This window comes from Mercenaria mercenaria, chromosome 6, assembly GCF_021730395.1.
Source record: "Mercenaria mercenaria strain notata chromosome 6, MADL_Memer_1, whole genome shotgun sequence".
NCBI lineage: Eukaryota > Metazoa > Mollusca > Bivalvia > Venerida > Veneridae > Mercenaria > Mercenaria mercenaria.
Genome location: NC_069366.1, coordinates 38,283,400 through 38,304,233, shown reverse-complemented (window position 1 = coordinate 38,304,233; position 20,834 = coordinate 38,283,400). Strand labels below are relative to the sequence as shown.

The 20,834-nt window shown below is 35.6% G+C and overlaps 1 protein-coding gene and 1 long non-coding RNA gene across 2 annotated transcripts; one reads left to right on the top strand and one right to left on the bottom strand.

The window, feature by feature from the left end:
• Positions 1-728: 728 nt before the first annotated feature.
• LOC128557690 (uncharacterized) lies at positions 729-5,749 on the bottom strand. The gene is made up of 2 exons (XM_053545653.1): positions 5,235-5,749; positions 729-1,527 (listed from the first exon to the last, which is right to left on the bottom strand). Exons 1-2 carry the CDS (start codon positions 5,497-5,499, stop codon positions 968-970), a joined length of 825 nt encoding a protein of 274 aa, XP_053401628.1. The 5' UTR covers positions 5,500-5,749; the 3' UTR covers positions 729-967.
• Positions 5,750-12,766: 7,017 nt separating this feature from the next.
• LOC123564657 (uncharacterized) lies at positions 12,767-18,984 on the top strand. Its single transcript, XR_006689014.2, has 5 exons — positions 12,767-13,194; positions 14,323-14,435; positions 15,626-15,738; positions 16,367-16,488; positions 17,949-18,984. It is a non-coding gene; the product is annotated as an uncharacterized LOC123564657 (long non-coding RNA).
• The last annotated feature ends 1,850 nt before the right edge of the window (positions 18,985-20,834 follow it).

Here is a 20,834-nt window from a genome sequence, read left to right as displayed (position 1 = left end):
ATTTCTGTATAATGCTCAGGAGTGTCCTACCAACGTTTTGAACCCCCTGGAAGGAAATAATTGAAAATGATGAATTCTGACAGGTCATGAAAACGTGTGACAAAATAAATTTACAGCGATGATTCATATTTAGATTTGCGCTCCGTCAAATAGTACAGAACATAACTTTATTTTATTACTCAAAATAAAACCAAACTATCTCGTACTGTACTCTTTTTTATTAACATCAATATGTACTGATACTTATAATAAAGGCTTAACATCCATATATAATAATGTAATCAACTTAGATTAAAGTCTAATAGAAATAATGGAAGTTGATCGGCCGCTCGTGACTCAACAAGGGTCTCACCGTGTAGAGTCTAAGTGCGATAAAATTTCCATCGACCGAGAGGAGAACAGACGCACAAACCCAAGGCTTGCAAACATCACCAACCGTAACAACGCAACAACACAATCCATCGAACTTCGAATTGTGAAACCAACCCAGCCCGGGTCTCACCGAAATGTGGGTCAAATGCACAACCCGAGCCAATGTAGAGCGAGGCAATGCAATACAACAGCACGCATGGTAAGGCAACGCAAGACACTTTGTTCACTTTGTACTTTTGCAACGGGTGTCACTCAAATGCAAATACGCAACAATGTCCATTGAACGTCGAGCCACATATCCCACTCATTTCGGGTATCACCGTATAATGAGCGGAATCGCAACACAAGTCAATGTAAGGCAAGGCAAAGTGACACCACTGAGAGCAAGGCAAAGCAACGCAACATACGCAAGGCTAGATAGGAATTGCCAAGTACTAGGGCAAAACCTTTTACTATCCAGTTAACACAAACTGGTAAACATATGACACCCCAAGGTACACAACTTTAACGCAAACACACAGACACCGCATCCGTTCATCCCACGGCCGACAGAATTTTACCGCCACAATAAATTTATAATTTATCCGCCAAAATTCTAACGATTATCCGAAATATTCTTTAATATTGAATCCTTAATATAGTCCAAGTAAAACTCTAGCCCTACATCATTCAGATGAACGCCATCTGGCCGAAAAAATGGAGTTTCGGCATCAATATCGGGGTGAATAACATCATATCTACCAATGGATCGAACCAACTTGCGGCCTGCCCTGTTTATACGGAGACGCTTTTGTTCAATTACATCATACCCCTTTAAGGCCCCTCTCCAGACTTGCCTCTGCAGAATATCTATCCAAACTATAATAGACTCGGGAAAGGCTTCACGCAAATATTCTATCTCAGTTTCCATTGTCCTTTTAATTTGAACAACTGTGGAGTCCGTTAGATCATTCCCACCTAGATGCAAAAATATAATTGATGGAGGGGAAGAAAAAAGCACCTTAGCTTCAATTTGTTGTCTGAAACTCTGCCAGTGCAAGCCTCGCACCCCCAGCCAGTCAATTGTCAAATCCGGTAGGCGCAGGTTCAATTTGTTCGTATCCTGTGCCCACACTCCAGCCCAATATGGGATCGAGTCTCCAAGGACCCAAATGTCTAAATAAAAATTATACGAGAATGTAAGTAATTAAATCAAAATTAACATGTTGAATATTGACATACGACTTGGGTCTCACCAAGCGTATAAGCCTAATGTCACAATATTAGTTACGGATATATAATTTGAAACAATCAGACGACCATCTACCCAGTTTCATTATTGTTTCTGATGATAGGCCTTGCATTGCTAAATCTGTGGCTCTACCTATTCGAAAGCTATGGGTTTTATAACTGGTGTTGTTGAGAATTCGAGCTTTATTCAAACATTTGGCCAAAACCGCAGAAAACTGAGATCTTGTCACTGGTGTCCTATTATGATGAATAAATAAAGGACCCTGAACTTTTGGTCTTTTCGCTATATATTGAGATAATGCGCGGACTGGACAAATCATATCCTCGTCTCTGGGAATTTTTAATGTGACCTGATTTCCCGCCTGATTAGTTTTGAAATAATGAAGTTTGATAACTATATATTTGTTATCTATAATGGATATGTCTGAGACTTGAACAACTCTCTGTATTTGTGAAGTCGATGGAGCTTCTAATTCACTTACTCGAAATAGACCAAAGTATGCTACAGTAAACAAACCATAAAATAGTTTTGCCTCATAATCATTGTAGCATGTCTGAGGCAAGCAATCGCATATGATCTTTAATAATGATTTGGTCAATGGGGCCCGACTGTCTCGTGTAACTCGATTTCTTCGACAACCTTCTAACAGTTTATTTATAATAAAAACTTTGTGTAAGTCAAAAAACCCGTGCAATTTGTGAAAATAATTTAAGCCTGCAATGTAAGTTGAAATCGTCTTGGGAGATTGACCCTTCTCAAAACAACATGCAATAAACAAAATGATGTGTTGGATTGGTATCGGCCATTGTGAAGGTAAATGGTAAGGGAATCGGAATTTTTCAAATATTTAATAGCAGTATTATACGTAGCTGACGTATTAGGCGCTATTCCGGACTGTAACAGACTTCGAGCTCTAGATCGAAGACGCTCCACAGAAATTCCGGGACCTGTTGAGGTTGCAGATCTGCATCTGGGGCTAGTTCTCTGAATCTGGTTGACTGAAATAGAGATAATGCGTCACAAATGTCATTGTGGCGACCTGGAACATGTTCAGCCTTAATAAGAATATTCAGTTTCATACAGAGAACAGTTAGGAGCCTGACGAGACACATGACTGATTCAGATTTCGACGATAGTTTATTCAAGATACTTACAACAGCTGTATTGTCGCAGTTGAACCTTATTTTTTTGTTAACTAACTCTGATCCCCAAACGAATACCGCTACTAAAATTGGAAACAATTCCAGTAGTGTAATATCTCCCGTAAAACCACGTCTATGCCATGAATCGGGCCATTTCGCTTGGCACCAATGACGTTGGAAATAAATACCAAAACCTAAATTTTTGCCCCCGGCACTATCCGAAAATAACTGTACATCTTCATTTGTAACCCAAAATCTGTCATGAAATACTGAGATACCGTTATGATTTTGTAAGAATAATAACCACATTGCTAAGTCGAGAAGAATCTCTTGCTTAATTCTCACATGATGATATGGTTTCGTTAGACCACAAATTGAGTTTATCAGACGACGAATAAATGGCCGACCGGCTACAATGGCTCGACAGCAGAAATTTAAAGAACCAATCAAAGATTGTACTTTCTTTAGTGTTGATTTAGGCTGTGCTAAAATGTCTTTTATTTTCTGAATTACTTCCTGAATTTTTGTAATAGGAATTCTTACAACCATCTGGTTCGAATCTAACTCTAGGCCTAAAAATACCAAAACTTCTGTAGGACCTTCCGTCTTTTCAGTTGCTAAGTGAACACCCAACTCAGGCATGGTATCTTGAACTATCTTTAAAGCATGGGTGCAAGACTCGGTCGTTTTGTCCCCTCCTAAATAATCATCAAAGTAGTGTATTAATTTAGCAGTGTTCAATTTTGATTTTATGCAAAACTCCAAAAACCTGGCAAACCTTTCAAACGTTATGCAACTGACTGAAGCACCAAATGGTAGCGCCTTATCAAAATAAAATTGTTCCTTAAAGCAAAAACCTAGTAATTCGAAATCTGAAAGGTTTGATCGTAATTAAACGATAAGCACTTTTGATATCTGTTTTAAATAGCTTGCAATTGTGCCCTAATTGTTGAATCAGTTTAACTGCTTCATCGAAACTTGTGTACTTAACCGTACAAATGGCTGGATCAATAAAATAATTCACTGAATTACCTGGGGGTAAGATAAATGGTGAATCATTCTATATTCACCTGGAGTCTTTTTGGGTACTAAACCTATTGGTGAGACAATTAAATTTGGTAGTGGTCGTTCTTTGAAAGGACCCGCTACCCGGCCAGAATCAATTTCTTTTTTAATTTGTGTACTAATTAACTCTTGGTTGAACTATGTAGAACGTAAATTTTTTGAGTCACGCGGTTCACGTGGTCCCGAATAAGTAAACCCCGGTCTAATAAAAATTGTGCTTTCTTTTTATCGTATAAATGTAAGTAGTGCTTTAATGCTGAGATCTTTACAGGTGACTTTGCTAAAGTAAACAGGTTTTTATTCTGGAGCTGACATGTAGCTATCGATTTATTTCCCAAACCGACCCCTGGCTCGACCACGTTACCTGAACATGGGCTGTGACCCTCTACCCCGAAAAGAAGCTTGAAATGATGAGGGCGTTTGACTACTTAAAGTCTTGGCAGACGTATTGAAATTGGTACAGGTAACCTCTGGATGAGGAGCGTAACACCTTGCACATATGTGGGCAAATCTGCAATTAGGCCACCTGCAATTACCGGAATTAAAATCATTGCACGTGAATCTGAAAGGGTTAGTTTGATTCTTTTTTTTTTTTTTTTTTTTTTTTTTTTGGTTGGATTTAACGTCGCACCGACACATGATAGGTCACATGGCGACTTTCCAGCTTTAATTGTGGAGGAAGACCCCAGGTGCCCCTCCGTGCATTATTTCATCACGAGCGGGCACCTGGGTAGAACCACCGACCTTCCGTAAGCCAGCTGGATGGTAGTTTGATTCTTGGAAACTGGCTTAACCTGCATGCAACGCCACCATAGATCATTATTTATTTTAGACCAAGGGGCTGGGGTGATAGCTTGACGTAAACGAAACTGCTCATCATACGTTTTCCATGCCATCCCTACCTGGCGTGCTGCACAATCTCTAATGTTGTACATATAGTGTAATATCTCATAAATTTTGCTGGAATTGTTTGCGAGATATATTGAGGCATAAATGATAAATGCGTTAGTCCATTTCTCGATACAGTTAATCTGCTCTTTGCATTCCTTTTGTACCGACTCGATGTGCCCGTCACTATTCAATTTAAATACCGAGCCCTTACAAAATTCGGACAATTCAATTGCGCCTTTCAATAACAATGCTAGATTTACATATTCACCCTGGCAAATCTTTTGTTTGAGAGAAGCTGGTACGTGGGCGGCTAAATCGTCACGCTTGTATAGAAATGTCACTTAGCGGATTTACTGAATTGTGCGCATGAAAAGGAATACCTGCTGGCGCGTGCGTAGCTAGTGTATTCGCGTCGCCACACCCCATTTGTAAATTATCAGTAGGCCCTAAAACACTACAGCCCCCATTTTGAGGAACTATGTTTGAATCCCTAATAATCTGCTCAAAATCAATAATACTGTTATTTGACATACCAGCAGAGGATTGTTGAACTCTATTGTCCACCACATTCTCCTCCAAGGCGTCTGCACCACGTTTCTGACCTCGGCCTGTGGGGTCGCCGTCATGCTGGTCGTCTATCTGTTCGGCTATGCCTCTCTGGACCTGCCTTGGCCGAAAAACCCTCTCCTCTGCCTGTTGTTCATGCCTCTCAATATTGGCTTGCCCTTCATTTCGTTGAGCGTCTCTGTTACGAAGAGCCCTCCGACGCATAGGTTCCCGCCTTCGACCACGTGGCATTGAAATTGCAAGTGAAATTGCAGACGTGTAGAAACGTTTTCCCAATAAATAGTTTAGATGATAGTACGACGTTGTAGCTAGTCAAATGTGAGAGAACTGCACGAGATTTTTGTATATATAGTATATCGAGCTGGTTACCAGTTATAGCATGAATAGGAACCAGTCCTGTGCAACTAAGTGTAACAATATCGACGGTACTTTATCTATAGATAGAAGACGACAATTTGACATGACATAATAGCAGACGACAATTTAACAAGCGGGAATTTGAGAAAAATAAATCAAATTATTTTAATTCTAAAATAATTTCCATTATTCATAATAATATGACTTGAACATAAGAAGTTTACCGTCATCATAGCTGTGTACAGCATGCAGTGATAAACTTTATTATATACCTGTATTTATTCTGTAAAAAAATCGGCTTGTATTTCACAATTAAATATGAACAGGCAGAAAAAAATCCGTATTGTACCTTTAAAATTCCGTATTGTACCTTCCGTATTGTATGCTGCCGGACTACTTTTATCAATAGGCATGACCTGACATAGTTCTATAAATAGCGCACATAAAAACTTCACTTAGTTCCATTTTAATATCGATAAACATTGAAGATTTCGTTCAATATCAAAACAACAAACAAAACGGTAAAGTATATAATAAAAGGGTTATCATAACAGTTGCTAAATCTGGGATTTTAAGTACTCGGTTCTCGTGGATTTTTGCCAGATCGGATCTCACGGGGCACGCAAGCTACTGTTATAATAACCCTATTATATTTACATTTATTCTATACCTATTTTATTTATCCAATCGTGAACGTTTATTTGCAACACGTGACCGTACAATATATTACCGTACTGGATGCACGTGCGTACAAAAAACTGTATTGTTTCCGTATCTGGATGGTTGAACAGTCCCATGTTAAACATACGATAAAGCCCCACCCGCGTGAAAATGTTCCGAATGTTAATCGGGTGAAGTAGGTGCTCTATGTACATAGTTTGATCATGCGTCTTGAAATTAGAAAAGTCAGAAATACAATATTCAGTCAATCACTTTTAATTTAAACTAAAATAAAATAGATGTAGAATAAAAAGGTTATTTAACATTGAACTGTACAATACGAGATTTATTTGGACTCGTACCCAGCTGGGAAAACCATATTGGACTCGCTTAGCGGCTCGTCCAATATAGTTTTCTCAGCTGGGTACGAGTCCAAATATATTTCCGTATTGTACAGAACAATGTTAAATAACCTAATAATACATAATGAAATATGTACAGACATCATTGATAAAAGTATTTAAAATATACATGGACTAGGCGATCAAATTTATGCATTCGTACTTGCTACATATATAAAAGCTTTGAATGTTGGTGTAACTATAAATATTGAGAAAGTTTGCCTTCTCATGTATGCTGATGACATAGTCTTTATGGCAGAGTCAGCCAAGGATTTGCAACTTTTATTGAACGCCTTACATGATTGGTGTGGTACAAATTATATGACTGTCAATGTTAACAAAAGTAATGTTGTGCATTTTAGAAAACAATCTGTTCAGAGGTCTTCTTTCAGTTTTATGTGTGGTAATCAAACATTAGATGTAGTTGATAGATACACTTACCTTGGTTTAGTATTATATGAATTTTTAGACTATAGTATTACTGCCAAGGCTGTGGCACAAAGCGCTGGTCGTGCTCTAGGCTTACTAATTGCTAAAAGTAAATCGGCAGGAGGTTTCCCACATGATGTTTTTAAGAAATTATATGATTCATTGGTGTGGCCTGTTATTGAGTATGGTTCTAGCATTTGGGGCTTCAGGGCTCGCTCATGTATAGACACAGTCCAGAATAGGGCAAAGCGCTTTTTTCTGGGAGTAGGCAGGTACTCACCTACTATGGGTTTATATGGTGAGCTGGCTTGGGATCCTCCGCAGGTCCGTCAATTAGTCTCTGTGTACCGGCTTTTGGTACGTCTTTCCCGCACCAATGAATCTCGTTTGAATAAACGAGTTGCGCTTTGGTCTATGGACTTGGCTGGCAGTCGTTGTAAGAACTGGTTCTTTTATGTTTGTCAGAAAATACATGATACTGGTATGTTAAATACATGTATTAATTCACCAATTATATCTTCCAATGTGCAGAAACTTAAAGATCTTGCTATGTGTAGATTTAAACAAGATTGGTTAACAAAAATAAATAATAAGACTGGTCCTTCTAGAAATGGTGGTAACAAACTTCGTACTTATTGCACTTTTAAATCAGAATATGTTGTAGAAAAATACTGTTCAATGATTTTACCGCCTTCACATAGATCAGCATTTTGTAAATTTAGACTAGGTGTTGCACCTCTCAGAATAGAAACTGGGCGCTATGAAGGTCTCAGATTTGATGACAGAATTTGTCCTTTCTGTAATGATGTCGAAACTGAAATACATGTACTGATGCAATGCGAGGTATATAGTGATTTAAGAAATGCCTTGTTCAGCAAAGCTTGTGATATTGATGAAAATTTTATGTCACTTACTGATAATGATAAAATTAAGTTTATATTTTCCAACCATGATGTTATAAGGGTTAGTGCCAAAACCTGTTTTAGTATACTTAATAGAAGAATGTGTTTTCTTTGTAAATAATGTCCATTGTATTTTACTTTTAGTACATATGTACATTATTTTTATCATTTATGTAGAATATTTCTGCTAATCTTTTCATTTCAGATCTGATCTGAGGTGATACTTAGTTTCTTAACACCATTTTTTTCCCTAGCGCATTAGTGCATAACTTCCTTGTCAGTGTCTTAGTTCTAGAATCCTTTTATGGCAGATTTTAGTCTTGATTAGCAGTTATAGTCTACATTTTATCATGTAGCTATTAATACTCAATCATATTGTTGTAATGTATAATATGATTGAGATTATGCAGTCTCTTGTAGTTCTTTGTAACTATATATTAAGTAAGGTGCCATTGATTTGTTAAACTGTTTTAATGTTTGATTTGATGTCTATTACAAATCTTTTAAGATTGGCCATACATGTATTTTATTGAATTGATTTCATGTATTATATGTAAGCATGTGATGGAATAGACAATAAACTTTGATAAACCTACTAAAAATTTACACAGTACAGTGTAATAAGGAAAATATAATTGTAACATACCGTTGTTTGTTCTATTGAACTGACGCGGAAATGTTCTTTGTTTCAGGCATTTGCCACTAAGTAAGCCAATTATCCCACTTATCGAAATCTGAAAATGATATTTTAGATCCAAGCTAAGATAATCCTAGTGCGGGTACTTACAAAAACCAACACATTATTTAGTCGATTGTGTGAAGTGTGTGTCACCCGTATAGACCCAGGAGTTTATTTACGTTACATTGTTTTTATATGTATACCAATTTAGGACGAAGTGTAAACACCACATGAAAATATAATATCGTAGTGGAGTTTCTATAGCGGGACACCACATACAAGGGTTGTTTACAAAATACTTCAAAAATACCCAGCAAATACGTGTTAATTTTTTAAATCTTTTTAAACAATAATGCATCTGCTTCAAATGTACCAAATCGGAAATGGTTAGTTTATTATACTCACTGGGCTTATTTCACGTCCTCGTACAACCCTTCAGTTACCGAGTACGTAGCAAGGGAGCTAACAGGTTAATTTTCGCGTCTTTAAGGTAATAGGCCCATAATGGAGTACCTCCTTGAAGAGTATTCAATTCCTACCATAAACCTACTTTGACTGCAATGTTCCGGGGGGGGGGGGGGGGGGGCGTAGGTTCAAGCCTCACTAGGACCAAATTTTTTCCCACTTATTTTCCTTTTTTCTAATAAGTTTTCACTTCTTTCAAGACTTGTTATTGATTTATTGTACAAAAATATATTTAAAAAAAAAATTTGATTAAGCGATTTCTTGCTGTTCAATGTGAATTAACCTCTGAAACAGAAGGGGCAGAGTTAGCCATTCATAAAAATACTGAGTTACTTGCGGTAAAAGTTCTCTATTTTGCCTTCATTCTTTAGATTACATATTGTGTAAGAAAGGTAAATAGGTTTTACTTCTGTCCCAATGTTATTTTTGAATGAGGTGAGCAAAATTCAAAACAGACCCGCAGGATTCGACCTTAATTTTTCAACGTTGGCGTTAGAATTCTGTCTCATTAAATCTGTTTACTTGAGGCACCCTAGAAAAAATGATATTGACAGTTTTATTTTAAGTTTTATAATTGTTTACCAATAGTTTGATGTTTCTTTCATAAAAAAAATAATGGTGAAATGAATTCTCTGCAAACGTTTTGGATAGTGGCCACCACTTTGAAATTGTCTCTTCTTGAGCTTGAGCGAATATCATAGATTACACAGAATTTATAAAAAACGGCACGGTAATTTTCTTTTTTTTAAATTTGCAACACAGTGCGAAGCATGGTCAACTGTAAGAATATACCAAGCAAATGCCATTTTTAGCTCGACTATTCGAAGAATAAGTAGAGCTATCCTACTCACCACGGCGTCGGCGTCGGCGTCGGCGTCTCACCTTGGTTAAGTTTTTCGTACCAGTCCACATTTTGACAAAGTCTTTTGAGATAAAGCTTTGAAACTTTCAACACTTGTTTACCATCATCATGGCCAGTTATAGGCAAGAGCACATAACTCCATTAAGGATTTTGGCTGAATTATGGCCCCTTTTTACTTAGACATCATAGTTAAGTTTTTCGTACCAGTTGATATTTTGACAAAGTCTTTTAAGATAAAGCTTTGAAACTTTCAACACTTGTTTACCATCACCATGGCCAGTTATAGGCAAGAGTACATAATTCCATCAGGGATTTTGGCTGAATTATGGCCCCTTTCGACTTAGAAATCTTGGTTACGTTTTTCGTACCAGTTCATATTTAGACAAAGTCTTTTAAGATAAAGCTTTGAAACTTTCAACACTTGTTTACCATCACCATGGCCAGCTATAGGCAAGAGTATGTAACTCCATCAGGAATTTTGGCTGAATTATGGCCCCTTTAGACTTAGAAATCTTGGTTAAGTTTTTCGTACCAGTTCATATTTAGACAAAGTCTTTTTCAGATAAAGCTTTGAAACTTTCAACCCTTGTTAACCATCACCATGTCCAGTTATAGTCAAGAGCACATAACTCCATCAAGGATTTTGGCTGAATTATGGCCCTTTTTGACTTAGAAATCTGGGTTAATATTTCGTACCAGTTCATATTTTGACAAAGTCTTTTGAGATAAAGCTTTGAAACTTTCAACACCTGTTTACCATCACCATGTCCAGTTATAGGCAAGAGTACATAACTCCATCAAAGATTTTGGCTGAATTATGGCCCCTTTTGACTTAGAAATCTTGGTTAAGTTTTTCGTATCAGTTCATATTTTTTGTAAAGTGTTTGACATAATTATGGCTTTTAAACTTTTATCACTTGTTTAGTATAATAGTCTCTATCTGTAGGAAAGAGAACATAACTCTGTCATCTATTTTGGCTAAATTATGGCCCTTTTTTGGACTTTGAAATTGGTTCTGTTTTCATACAAGTCCATGTTTTGTCAAAACTATTTGACATATGGCTTTTAAACTTTGAACACTTGTTTATCATTATGATTTCCGTCTGTAGGCAAGAGTACATAACTATTTTGGCTGAATTATGGCCCTTTTTGGACTTTGAAATTGGCTCATATATTGCCATTTAGTGCAAGACTTATCGAAATCAAAGTAATAAAGGAACATTGTTTGTCTAATCTATTTATTTCTTTTGTCTGAATATCCGTGGAAGTATTTTGACCCCATTCTTCAATCAATTCTACGAATAGTCGAGCGCGCTGTCATCAGACAGCTCTTGTTTTAAACATTACTATTAGGGGTAGATGTGTTTCATTTTCTGTCCAAATAGTGACTTCAAAGAATATGGAAACAACTAAATGGAAATGTTATTTACAAAGAAAGAATAAGATTTTCCCTTGAAAATTATCGACCTATTAGTTCAACTCTAATCTGCTGCAGTTATGAAGAAAACGATTAGAAGAATGTTTTCCATACTTTATGGAATTAAACAACTTATTATCCAAGAATCAATATGATTTCCAACAGGACCACTCCTGTATTACATACCGACTTCCAGAATGTAAAGGAGATTGGACATAGGCCTTTGATAATGGCAAAGAGGTTGAGTCGTATACTTTGATTTCAAAGCTGCCTTACATCACAGGCTGCTGAAAAATAATGGGGATACGGTATCAATGATAAACTCTACAAATGGAGAGAAAATTTCCTTTAAAAACGCAAAAATTGTAATCTTTTAAAGGTTTAGCCAACAGGAAGATGCAAGATGTTATGTTTCTCGAGGGAACGTCTTGGGTCCTCTGCTGTTCTTGTGTATATATAATTATAGTGTTTTGTTTACCTTTTTATATGGGGTATATCAACACCCTATCATATTGTCAAAGTATTCGTAGATTTAACCAATTTTAACCAGGCGTAAGAATTCTACAGAGGGAGGGAACAAGACGACTAGCTAGCTGAGCTGTATATACATGATGGTATTTTTCAGCATGCGACCAAGCTATTAAATGATAGCTATTTTCTATTAACAGTCTTTGTAGCTTGACGCGCACGGAAGTGTCTACGTCCCAGTAAAGGGTCGACAGTAATGGAAGAGAGATAGATAAAAATTAATGAAATAAAGGCAAACCCATACACATGGGCAAAGGGTTAATCCATATTTATACTCCATGAAGTCGAGAGAAATCATTTCAATGAAATCTGACAAGTAGAAAAAGAAAGGAATTGAACATCAATTACCTTCAAGAAAAACATCAAAACTGGGAACAGAAATCTTGGTTTAATTTTCAAATCCTTCTTTTATACGGAATATGTTTTAACACTTTATCTTTACTTAGACCCCATCATAATAAAATCGTAACAAAATATGGCCAGTTATATATACTTGGTCAGTTTGTTTAACAGTTGGAGGGGGTCCTGGGTGCGTATTTCAGTAGCATCTAAGATTTGAAAATAATCTTAAGTTCATATTATTTCCTTAAGTTTTGATTATTTTTCCTTAAATCTAAGATTTTTTTTTAAGTGTGATTTCAGAAATTTTTTATCTTAAGTAAAATCTTAAGATATGTATTTTTTGTCCTTAAATCTAAGGAAGCACCTCACCTTCCTTATCTTTCTAAGAAAATTCTTAGTTCACAAATATCAGTAAAAAGACAGGCTATATTTGCTGTATTTTCTGCATTTTAATATCTTATATTGGATTTTTCAGGAAGACAGGTGAGCCATTGTATTGTTAGTAACCCGGTAAATTACGGCGCTGTCGTTTATTAGATGCTATTCGTTAGAAGAAAGACAACTCGGTTGGGATTGTACGAACGCTCACGGAAGTAATAAAGAACAACTGTATATTTACACTTTTAATGAATTTTTCTCAATTATGAATGGATAATTTGGATAAAACACAACCACTAAACTGGAAAATGGTCGTCCATATGCACTGGAAACAGATTATTGTGATATAAAGGACTGTCTTTTTTTTCAACTTCGTGATGCAATTCGGATAGGTACCCAATGTCGGATTCCCTGAGAATGCCTCATTACCACAGAGTTATTGCGTTGAACAGTCGTCCTTGATCATTAGTCGATGGATAGTGGGTCACAAGAAATGGATATAAACGGTATGTAGATATAATGTTTATTGATTCATGTAATTCAGCACTATATAAAATCATTACTTAATTTTTGAGATTGTTTATTGCGCAGTCTTTTTTTTGTTGATTTTCATTTGTAGATACCTAATATAGCTCTACTATCTATTGTTTTTTATAACATCACTCTGTGATGAACTGTTATTAAAGTTACTGATGTTACATTTGACACTATAGTTTGATACATGTGTTAACGAAAGTATGTAAACAGGTTAAAAGTGGAATTATGGGCATTTTTTCAAGTCAAAATTCAGCTGAAATAGATGTGTGTGTAAAAATGGTGGAAGGAATTATAGCTTTTAACCCAATATACCAAACTCTTCCTGTTACCAGTACGAAATAATAAATTTTTAAATACATTTTTTGTATGACTTTTCTTATTTTGACTGGGGCAGTCTTTTTAAGAATTGTCAAACTGCATGCAGGAGTTGTTTCCTTTCAACTGGAGAAATCTCTACCTATAGGTAAGGGAGATCACTGCGTAGAAGATGGAAGAAAAGAACTATTATTTTATTAGTCTGATTTCTTTATTTCTAAAGCATCAACTTCAAACACTTATGCGGCATTATTGTAAATTTAACACATTTAAATGCACAGCAACCGAAAATTACTTTTATACAACATTCACCAAAAACACACTATGTGCAGTAAGATGCGCATAATGCCACTAATACAGAATGAATTTAAGAATAATTTATAGCAAAAAGAGTGCTTTATCACTATTTATGCACGATGGGTGGTTATAAGCTGGGTGTAATAATTTCACGAGGGCGCATCCCAAGTGAAATTATTTGAACGACGTATTATCACCCAAGTGTATAAATACTGTTAAAGCACACTTTTGCTATAAATTATTTCAATTCTTATATGCCCTTAATCTCAAACAATAGATAAATTATAGAATCGCTTTTTCTTGATCGCAATAAGAACTTTGACGTAATCGCATGTTAACGTGATGTCATTCCAGCACGAGTGTTTTAACAGAGACAAGCGTATTAGAATTTGAGTTAAAATTCATTTTCAGACTTAGTTGGTTCTTTCTGCAAATGATAACATTATTATAAAGAATTAATAAAAATATCATTATTCTTTTTTCAGACTGAATCTGGTAAAATAACCAGGTGACCAACATGACCAAGTGACTGCCAAGCTTTGAAAATACCTCTTTTTTAAATGCAGCAATTGACGTTCAAGTAACAGGATAACACCTGGTATATATGTAATTTCTTTTTTTTTAAGGTATTTTATAAATAATGGATTATGATACTAAGAACAAGCAATTTATCTATTTACAATTTTAAGGTTAACCTGAGAAATTGTTGAAAGATGAATGATATGATGTCTTTTTTTCTTTTTTAGCTCATCTGATTTTTTGAAAAAAAATGATGAGTTATTGTCATCACTTGAGCGGTTGTCGGCGTCGGCGTTGCCTGGTTAAGTTTTATGTTTAGGTCACCTTTTCTCCTAAACTATCAAAGCTATTGCTTTGAAACTTGGAATACTTGTTCACCGTCATAAGCTGACCCTGTATAGCAAGAAACATAACTCCATCTTGCTTTTTGCAAGATTTATGGCCCCTTTTGTACTTAGAAAATATCAGATTTCTTGGTTAAGTTTTATGTTTAGGTCAACTTTTCTTCTAAACTATCAAAGCTATTGCTTTGAAACTTGGAATACTTGTTCACCATCATAAGCAGACCCTGTGCATCAAGAAACATAACTCCATCTTGCTTTTTGCAAGATTTATTGCCCCTTTTGGACTTAGAAAATCAGTTTTCTTGGTTAAGTTTTATGTTTAGGTCAGCTTTTATCCTAAACTATCGAAGCTATTGCTTTATAACTTGCAACACTTGTTCACCATCATAAGTTGACCCTGTACAGCAAGAAACATAACTCCATCCTGCTTTTTGCAAGATTTATGGCCCCTTTTGGACTTAGAAAATATCAGATTTCTTTGTTAAGTTTTATGTTTAGGTCAACTTTTTCTCTTAAACTATCAAAGCTATTGCTTTGAAACTTGCAACACTTGTTCACCATCATAAGCTGACCCTGTACAGCAAGCAACATAACTCCATCCTGCTTTTTGCAATAATTATTGCCCTTTTTGGACTTAGAAAATAATTTTCTTGGTTGAGTATTATGTTTAAGTCAATTTTTCTCATAAACTATCAAAGCTATTGCTTTAAAACTTGCAACAGTTTTTCACCATCATAAGTGGACACTGAACATCAAGAAACATAACTCTAACCTGCTTTTTGCAAGAATGATGGCCCTTTTTAGACTTAGAAAATCATGGGTAGGACAATATTTCTATTACACAAAAAAAATCAGATGAGCGTCAGCACCCGCAAGGCGGTGCTCTTGTTTTTAAATTGCAATGATGAGTCTTGAACTATTTCAGACTGCCGTATGTCTTAGTTCAAAGAAGCAGAATAAAATGGTTTAATTTGTAAATGCTAATGATGTAAAAACTACACTCAAGAGACAGACCTGGTGACAGTAATGCAGGTTCAGGTAATAAAATCATATTCACTGTAAATATTTAAAGATGCATGGTGCACCAATGATTTCATTATATGTAGAGAGTAATATGTGCTGTGTGTCTGTTTTGTTTAGAGTAAGAACTTTACAAAAATTATTACCCATCTTATTTTAATTGTAACCATGATAATGATATAGTACGGACAGGCCTATTTGGTAAGGTGCTGGCCACTGAATCAAGCTTTTTTGGTTTATGCACCACTAGGGTGTCTACTACGCCTTCTCATATGACACCATTAATGGTTTTTACAGGATGTATATTTGAGAGATACTGATTTTACATGAGACAAATGTTCAATATTGAGACCTTCATGACTGGTTAACTTGTAAAATATTTTGGTATGTGTCCAATTATTATGAGCCGCGCCATGAGAAAATCAACACAGTGGCTTTACAGTCTGGTCAGGATCCATGCTTGTTCGCTTTCAAAGCTATTGCAATTAGATAAACTGTTAGCGAACAGCATGGATCCTGACCAGACTGCGCGGTGGTCATAAAGCCACTGTTTTGATTATCTCATGGCAAGGCTCAATTATATTATATCGTTCCATGTGAAATCTATGATTTGTTTTTTATGATGATATAAAATTTATGATTGTAGGAAGTTGTTCATACAGTTCAATATAAACCTCTTGAGGGAATCATTTGAGGAGACTAACCGTCCAGTGTGTTGGTTTATAACATGTTTAAACACAGATAATAATGAGATATTGGTACACTCAGGTAAATGTTTACACTTGTAATTTATCAGAATAAATTCCAAAAAGAAAAATTCTAATATGCTTGTCTCTGTTAAAACACTCTTATGCTAGAATGACGTCACGTTAACGTGTGGTGACGTCAAAGTTTTTGTTGCGACCAAGAAATAGCGCTTCTATATTTTATCTTGTGTTTGAGATTTAGGGCATATTAGAATCGGACTAATTTATAACACAAGCATGCTTTAACACTATTTATACATTCGGGTGGTAATACGTCGTTCAAATAATTTCACTCGGGATGCGCCCTCGTGAAATTATTACGCCAGAAGTATAACCACCCAACGTGCATAAATATTGTTAAACCACTCTTTTGCTATAAATTATATCTTAAATCACTGCATAGGTCAATTAATGTTTGTAATGTCAATGAGAGGCTGTGTAGTTGATTTCAAAGAACTTCAAGTCCAACTGTCAAGTATGTATTGAACTTTACACATGCAGTTATAAATGATGCATTACGCAACAGTAATTGACTCACACTGTTATTGTTTTAGCCCGACTACAGAAGAAAAAGTAGAGCTATTGCACTTGCCTCGGCGTTGTCGGCGCCGTCGGTTAAAGTTGAGAAGGTGTATATTGTTTTGCAGATGTTGGTCGGTGTGTCAGTATTTATACCAATTGATAACATTTCCCTAATATTTGCCTAATTTAATATTTATTCCACTCACAATGTCCTTGTGTGACCTTATACAAATGTTGTTAATGAATTTCAGATTTTTCAAAAAGCATGGCCGCCAGAGGGCATGGGCATGGTCATTTTCCTTCTGTGATTTTTTAGATAACATATGCCAGAATCACTGAATGGATTTTGATGAAACTTTACAGAAATTTTACCCTAGGTAATCATCATATGAAGTTTGACGCGTGTATGCCTAAAGGTTCTGCATTGATCAATAGTAAATTCTAACATGGCTCGATTTTATTTACAGTCAAAAAAGAAGGAAATAAAGTTCTGTATATTCTGTGATAAACAACAGTTGACACGCAGACTGGTAAAGAAGCATTATGACATCAAATTGCCACATGATGTCCGATACATTACTTCTCCGGTAAATTAGTTCCAGCAAAATATTTATTTAAATACGTCAGTCATGGTCAGTGAGCATGTCAGAATGAAAACAATCAAGGCCTTGTTGTGATTTATCTTTAATTTACCACAGTTCATCGTTATGCTTCAGTATTTGACCACTCAGGCTAGCGCCCTCTTGGTTCAATTCCTACGCATCTGAACTCTGACCGTGGTATATTAGACGATAAACCACTCGAAGGCCTTGATTATTTGTTAATTAAACATTCTGACAGATTGAATGACAGGCAGCCCAACTAATATGCCTCCCCATTGGGTGGCCAGAAAAAGATATTAAGGCACTTCATAAGTAGGTGTGATTTCAGTTTGACAGTATAATTTATTTATGTCTTCAGAATCAACGTGGAAACTGTTGGTGAGATGTGTACATCATTCAGCTTTGGAATCCTGGAACTCATGAAGTGCAATGTTCAAATAGCACTCAGTTCAATGTTTGAAGAACCTTCAATGGTGTTTCTGTTTTGCTTGAACAGAACAGTACCGACTCCCATTACAGTTGTAGAATTAAGTGACGTGGAAGGCACTGTAGCTCAGCCTAATTATTAATTGTACAAGAATGTAGCCTGTACATATACATGTTGTATCAAGAGGAAGTGAAATTATTTATATGCATGTCCAGAAGTGGCTAGCTGTGTACATGGATGTCTTTGTAGAAAACTCATTATTGTTAAGTTTTAAACCTTTGCTTTAGTTGCTATAAAATTTTATTGTAAAACTGATGAAATAATCAGCATCTTTTAATATTCTTAAGGATCACTTATTCATATGATGGATTATTTCTATTGCAATGTAACTCACATTGTTTGTCACTGTTATGATATGTCACTTAAGGTATTTCTGCACGTTTGAAAAACCGGAAGTGATTGCATAACGTCACTTATTTGGAAAACGTAGAATAATGCCCTTATTCGGCGTACGGAAACAAAAATCAGTTTATGAATTAAGGACAACCTGTGAATAAATATATTAAAATGGCACTGTTACTTTCTTTCTAAAGTTAAAATATGATATTAAAACATCTTACACGTTAAATAATCTAAAATAATGTCTTAAAATTAGCTTGAAATAGGCAGTTCACTTTAATCATAGCCAAATATCTCAAAAATAAGCATATGGACCTATACATTTTATTTCGTCGTATTATAGGCCGTATGTCTGTTTATGACTGAGAAGTTTCATTAAAATCTACATTGCAGAAATATTTCTATTTGCGAAAATGTTTTGAAAATTGCGTTTTTCCCATAGACTCCCATTATGAAAACTTGCGTTAGGTCTAAATTTTTCAAATCAGTCTAGCAAAAAATCAAGCACACAACCCTATCTTTTTTATTTTCTGAATTTTCTTAGAATATTCGAAGTTTTGAAAATCAGAGTTTAATCAAATTCTACATTGTAGAAAAAATTTCCGGTCCTGAAGTGCAGAACTACCTTAACAGAAATGCCATGCCATGTATTTATGATTTACTTCACATTTTTGTATTTCATCAATAAAAACATTATTATCATTATAAATTTATAATATATAAATTGAGAGGAATAAATATGTTAGGAAACAGTAAAGATTTTGCTTACTAATTGTAATACATAGATTTTCCCTGTTTTCCTTGTATATAGGTACCAGTAATTGTACTGTGAACACAAAAATGGACAAAAATGTATGAGTAACCAGGCTAAATTGTAAGTTAAGACCACTTGAATACCACACCTGTTCGGACGAAAAATACCACAAACCCAAATGAAGGTCAGAGTTATGGGACTTGGTGCCATCAATTTGTTTTATAACCCCGAAGACACGTGAAATTTCAAATCAATATCTGCTTTAGTTTTGGAGATAGTAGCTTGCATGTAAAACTTTAACCAGATTTTTCTAAGTCCAAAAGGGGGCACAATTTGCTCAAAATACATGTCAGAGTTCTGGAACTTGACCCAGTGAGGTTGGTAATTGACCTAGAAAAAATAAGTTTCAAAGCTATATGCCTTTAAATGATAGCTGTATGTACTTGCATGCAAAAACTTAACCCAGGTGTTTGATGCCGACACTGAGGCCAGGGTAAGTAGAATAGCTAGACTATTCTTCAAATAGTCTATCTAATAAAATGGAATGTCTAAACACAGACAGAAATGGCAAGCTGCATGATACTTGTCAGGCATGATACATGTCAATACAGCATAAACAGGTATCAACATTTGATCACTGATAAAACTTATTAAAAATTGTTACTTTATTCATGATATATGAGCTGCGCAATGAGAAAACCAACATAATGGCATTGCGACCAACAGCCTGCCAATCCCGGCAGTCTGGTCAGGATCCATGCTGTTCGCTAACAGATTCTCTAATTGCAATAGGCAGAAAATGGCGCCAAAAAAGGTAGTAGCATAGAAAAATGGCGCAAAAAAATGGTAGTAGCATAATGGCGGAGAGAAATAGTTCTTAGTTTTTTTTGCTCTGTAGAGCTATTTTCCTTAGTTTCTTTGCATTTTATTTGCTAAAATCACATGACAGATCTATGCTTGACATGTAAGGTCACTATGTTGGTTTTCCCATGGCACAGCTCATATCATACTTTAGACTGTCTGTCAAAAGTTTCAACAAATGTTGACTTCACTTCAATTTTCCATAGATAGTGTCGGCTGCACAGAAAGATGTACATACAAAACTATAATACTTAATAAATAGTCCAAACGTTGAATGAAAATGGAGTTAGCCTTGTAATTCTCCTGTTCTCTGCATACAAAACTATAGGAATTCCCTTTAAAGACTATTTAAAAAAATACATGAAATAAGTCTATTTAATTGTAGTTTTTCACTTTATTAGTCTCATTTATGTACAATACAACTGGCAAAAAACAGAAATAAAATACAGCTCTGTACATAGCCATACTCAGAATAGAACTAGAGCTGCTTTTGAGAAAAGGGTATGTGTCCCACAACTGCCTAATCATCTAGATAGTAAGTCAGTATATATACATGTATATTGGTTACTTAGAGCACATAAAGACCCAAAGGACACCTATACTACTAGAGCGTATGTGCATTTTTGTCACTAAAAGTACCCCTATACTACTTATACAAGGCAGTCTGAAAGACAGCTAAATCCCCGCCACTGCTATGGATAGTGAACGGGTAAAACCTTTGATTTTAGCTGTGACCTTGACCTTGAACTGACACGGCTGACTCATGAATTCTGCACAACGTCTTGATGAGGTGATCATTTGGC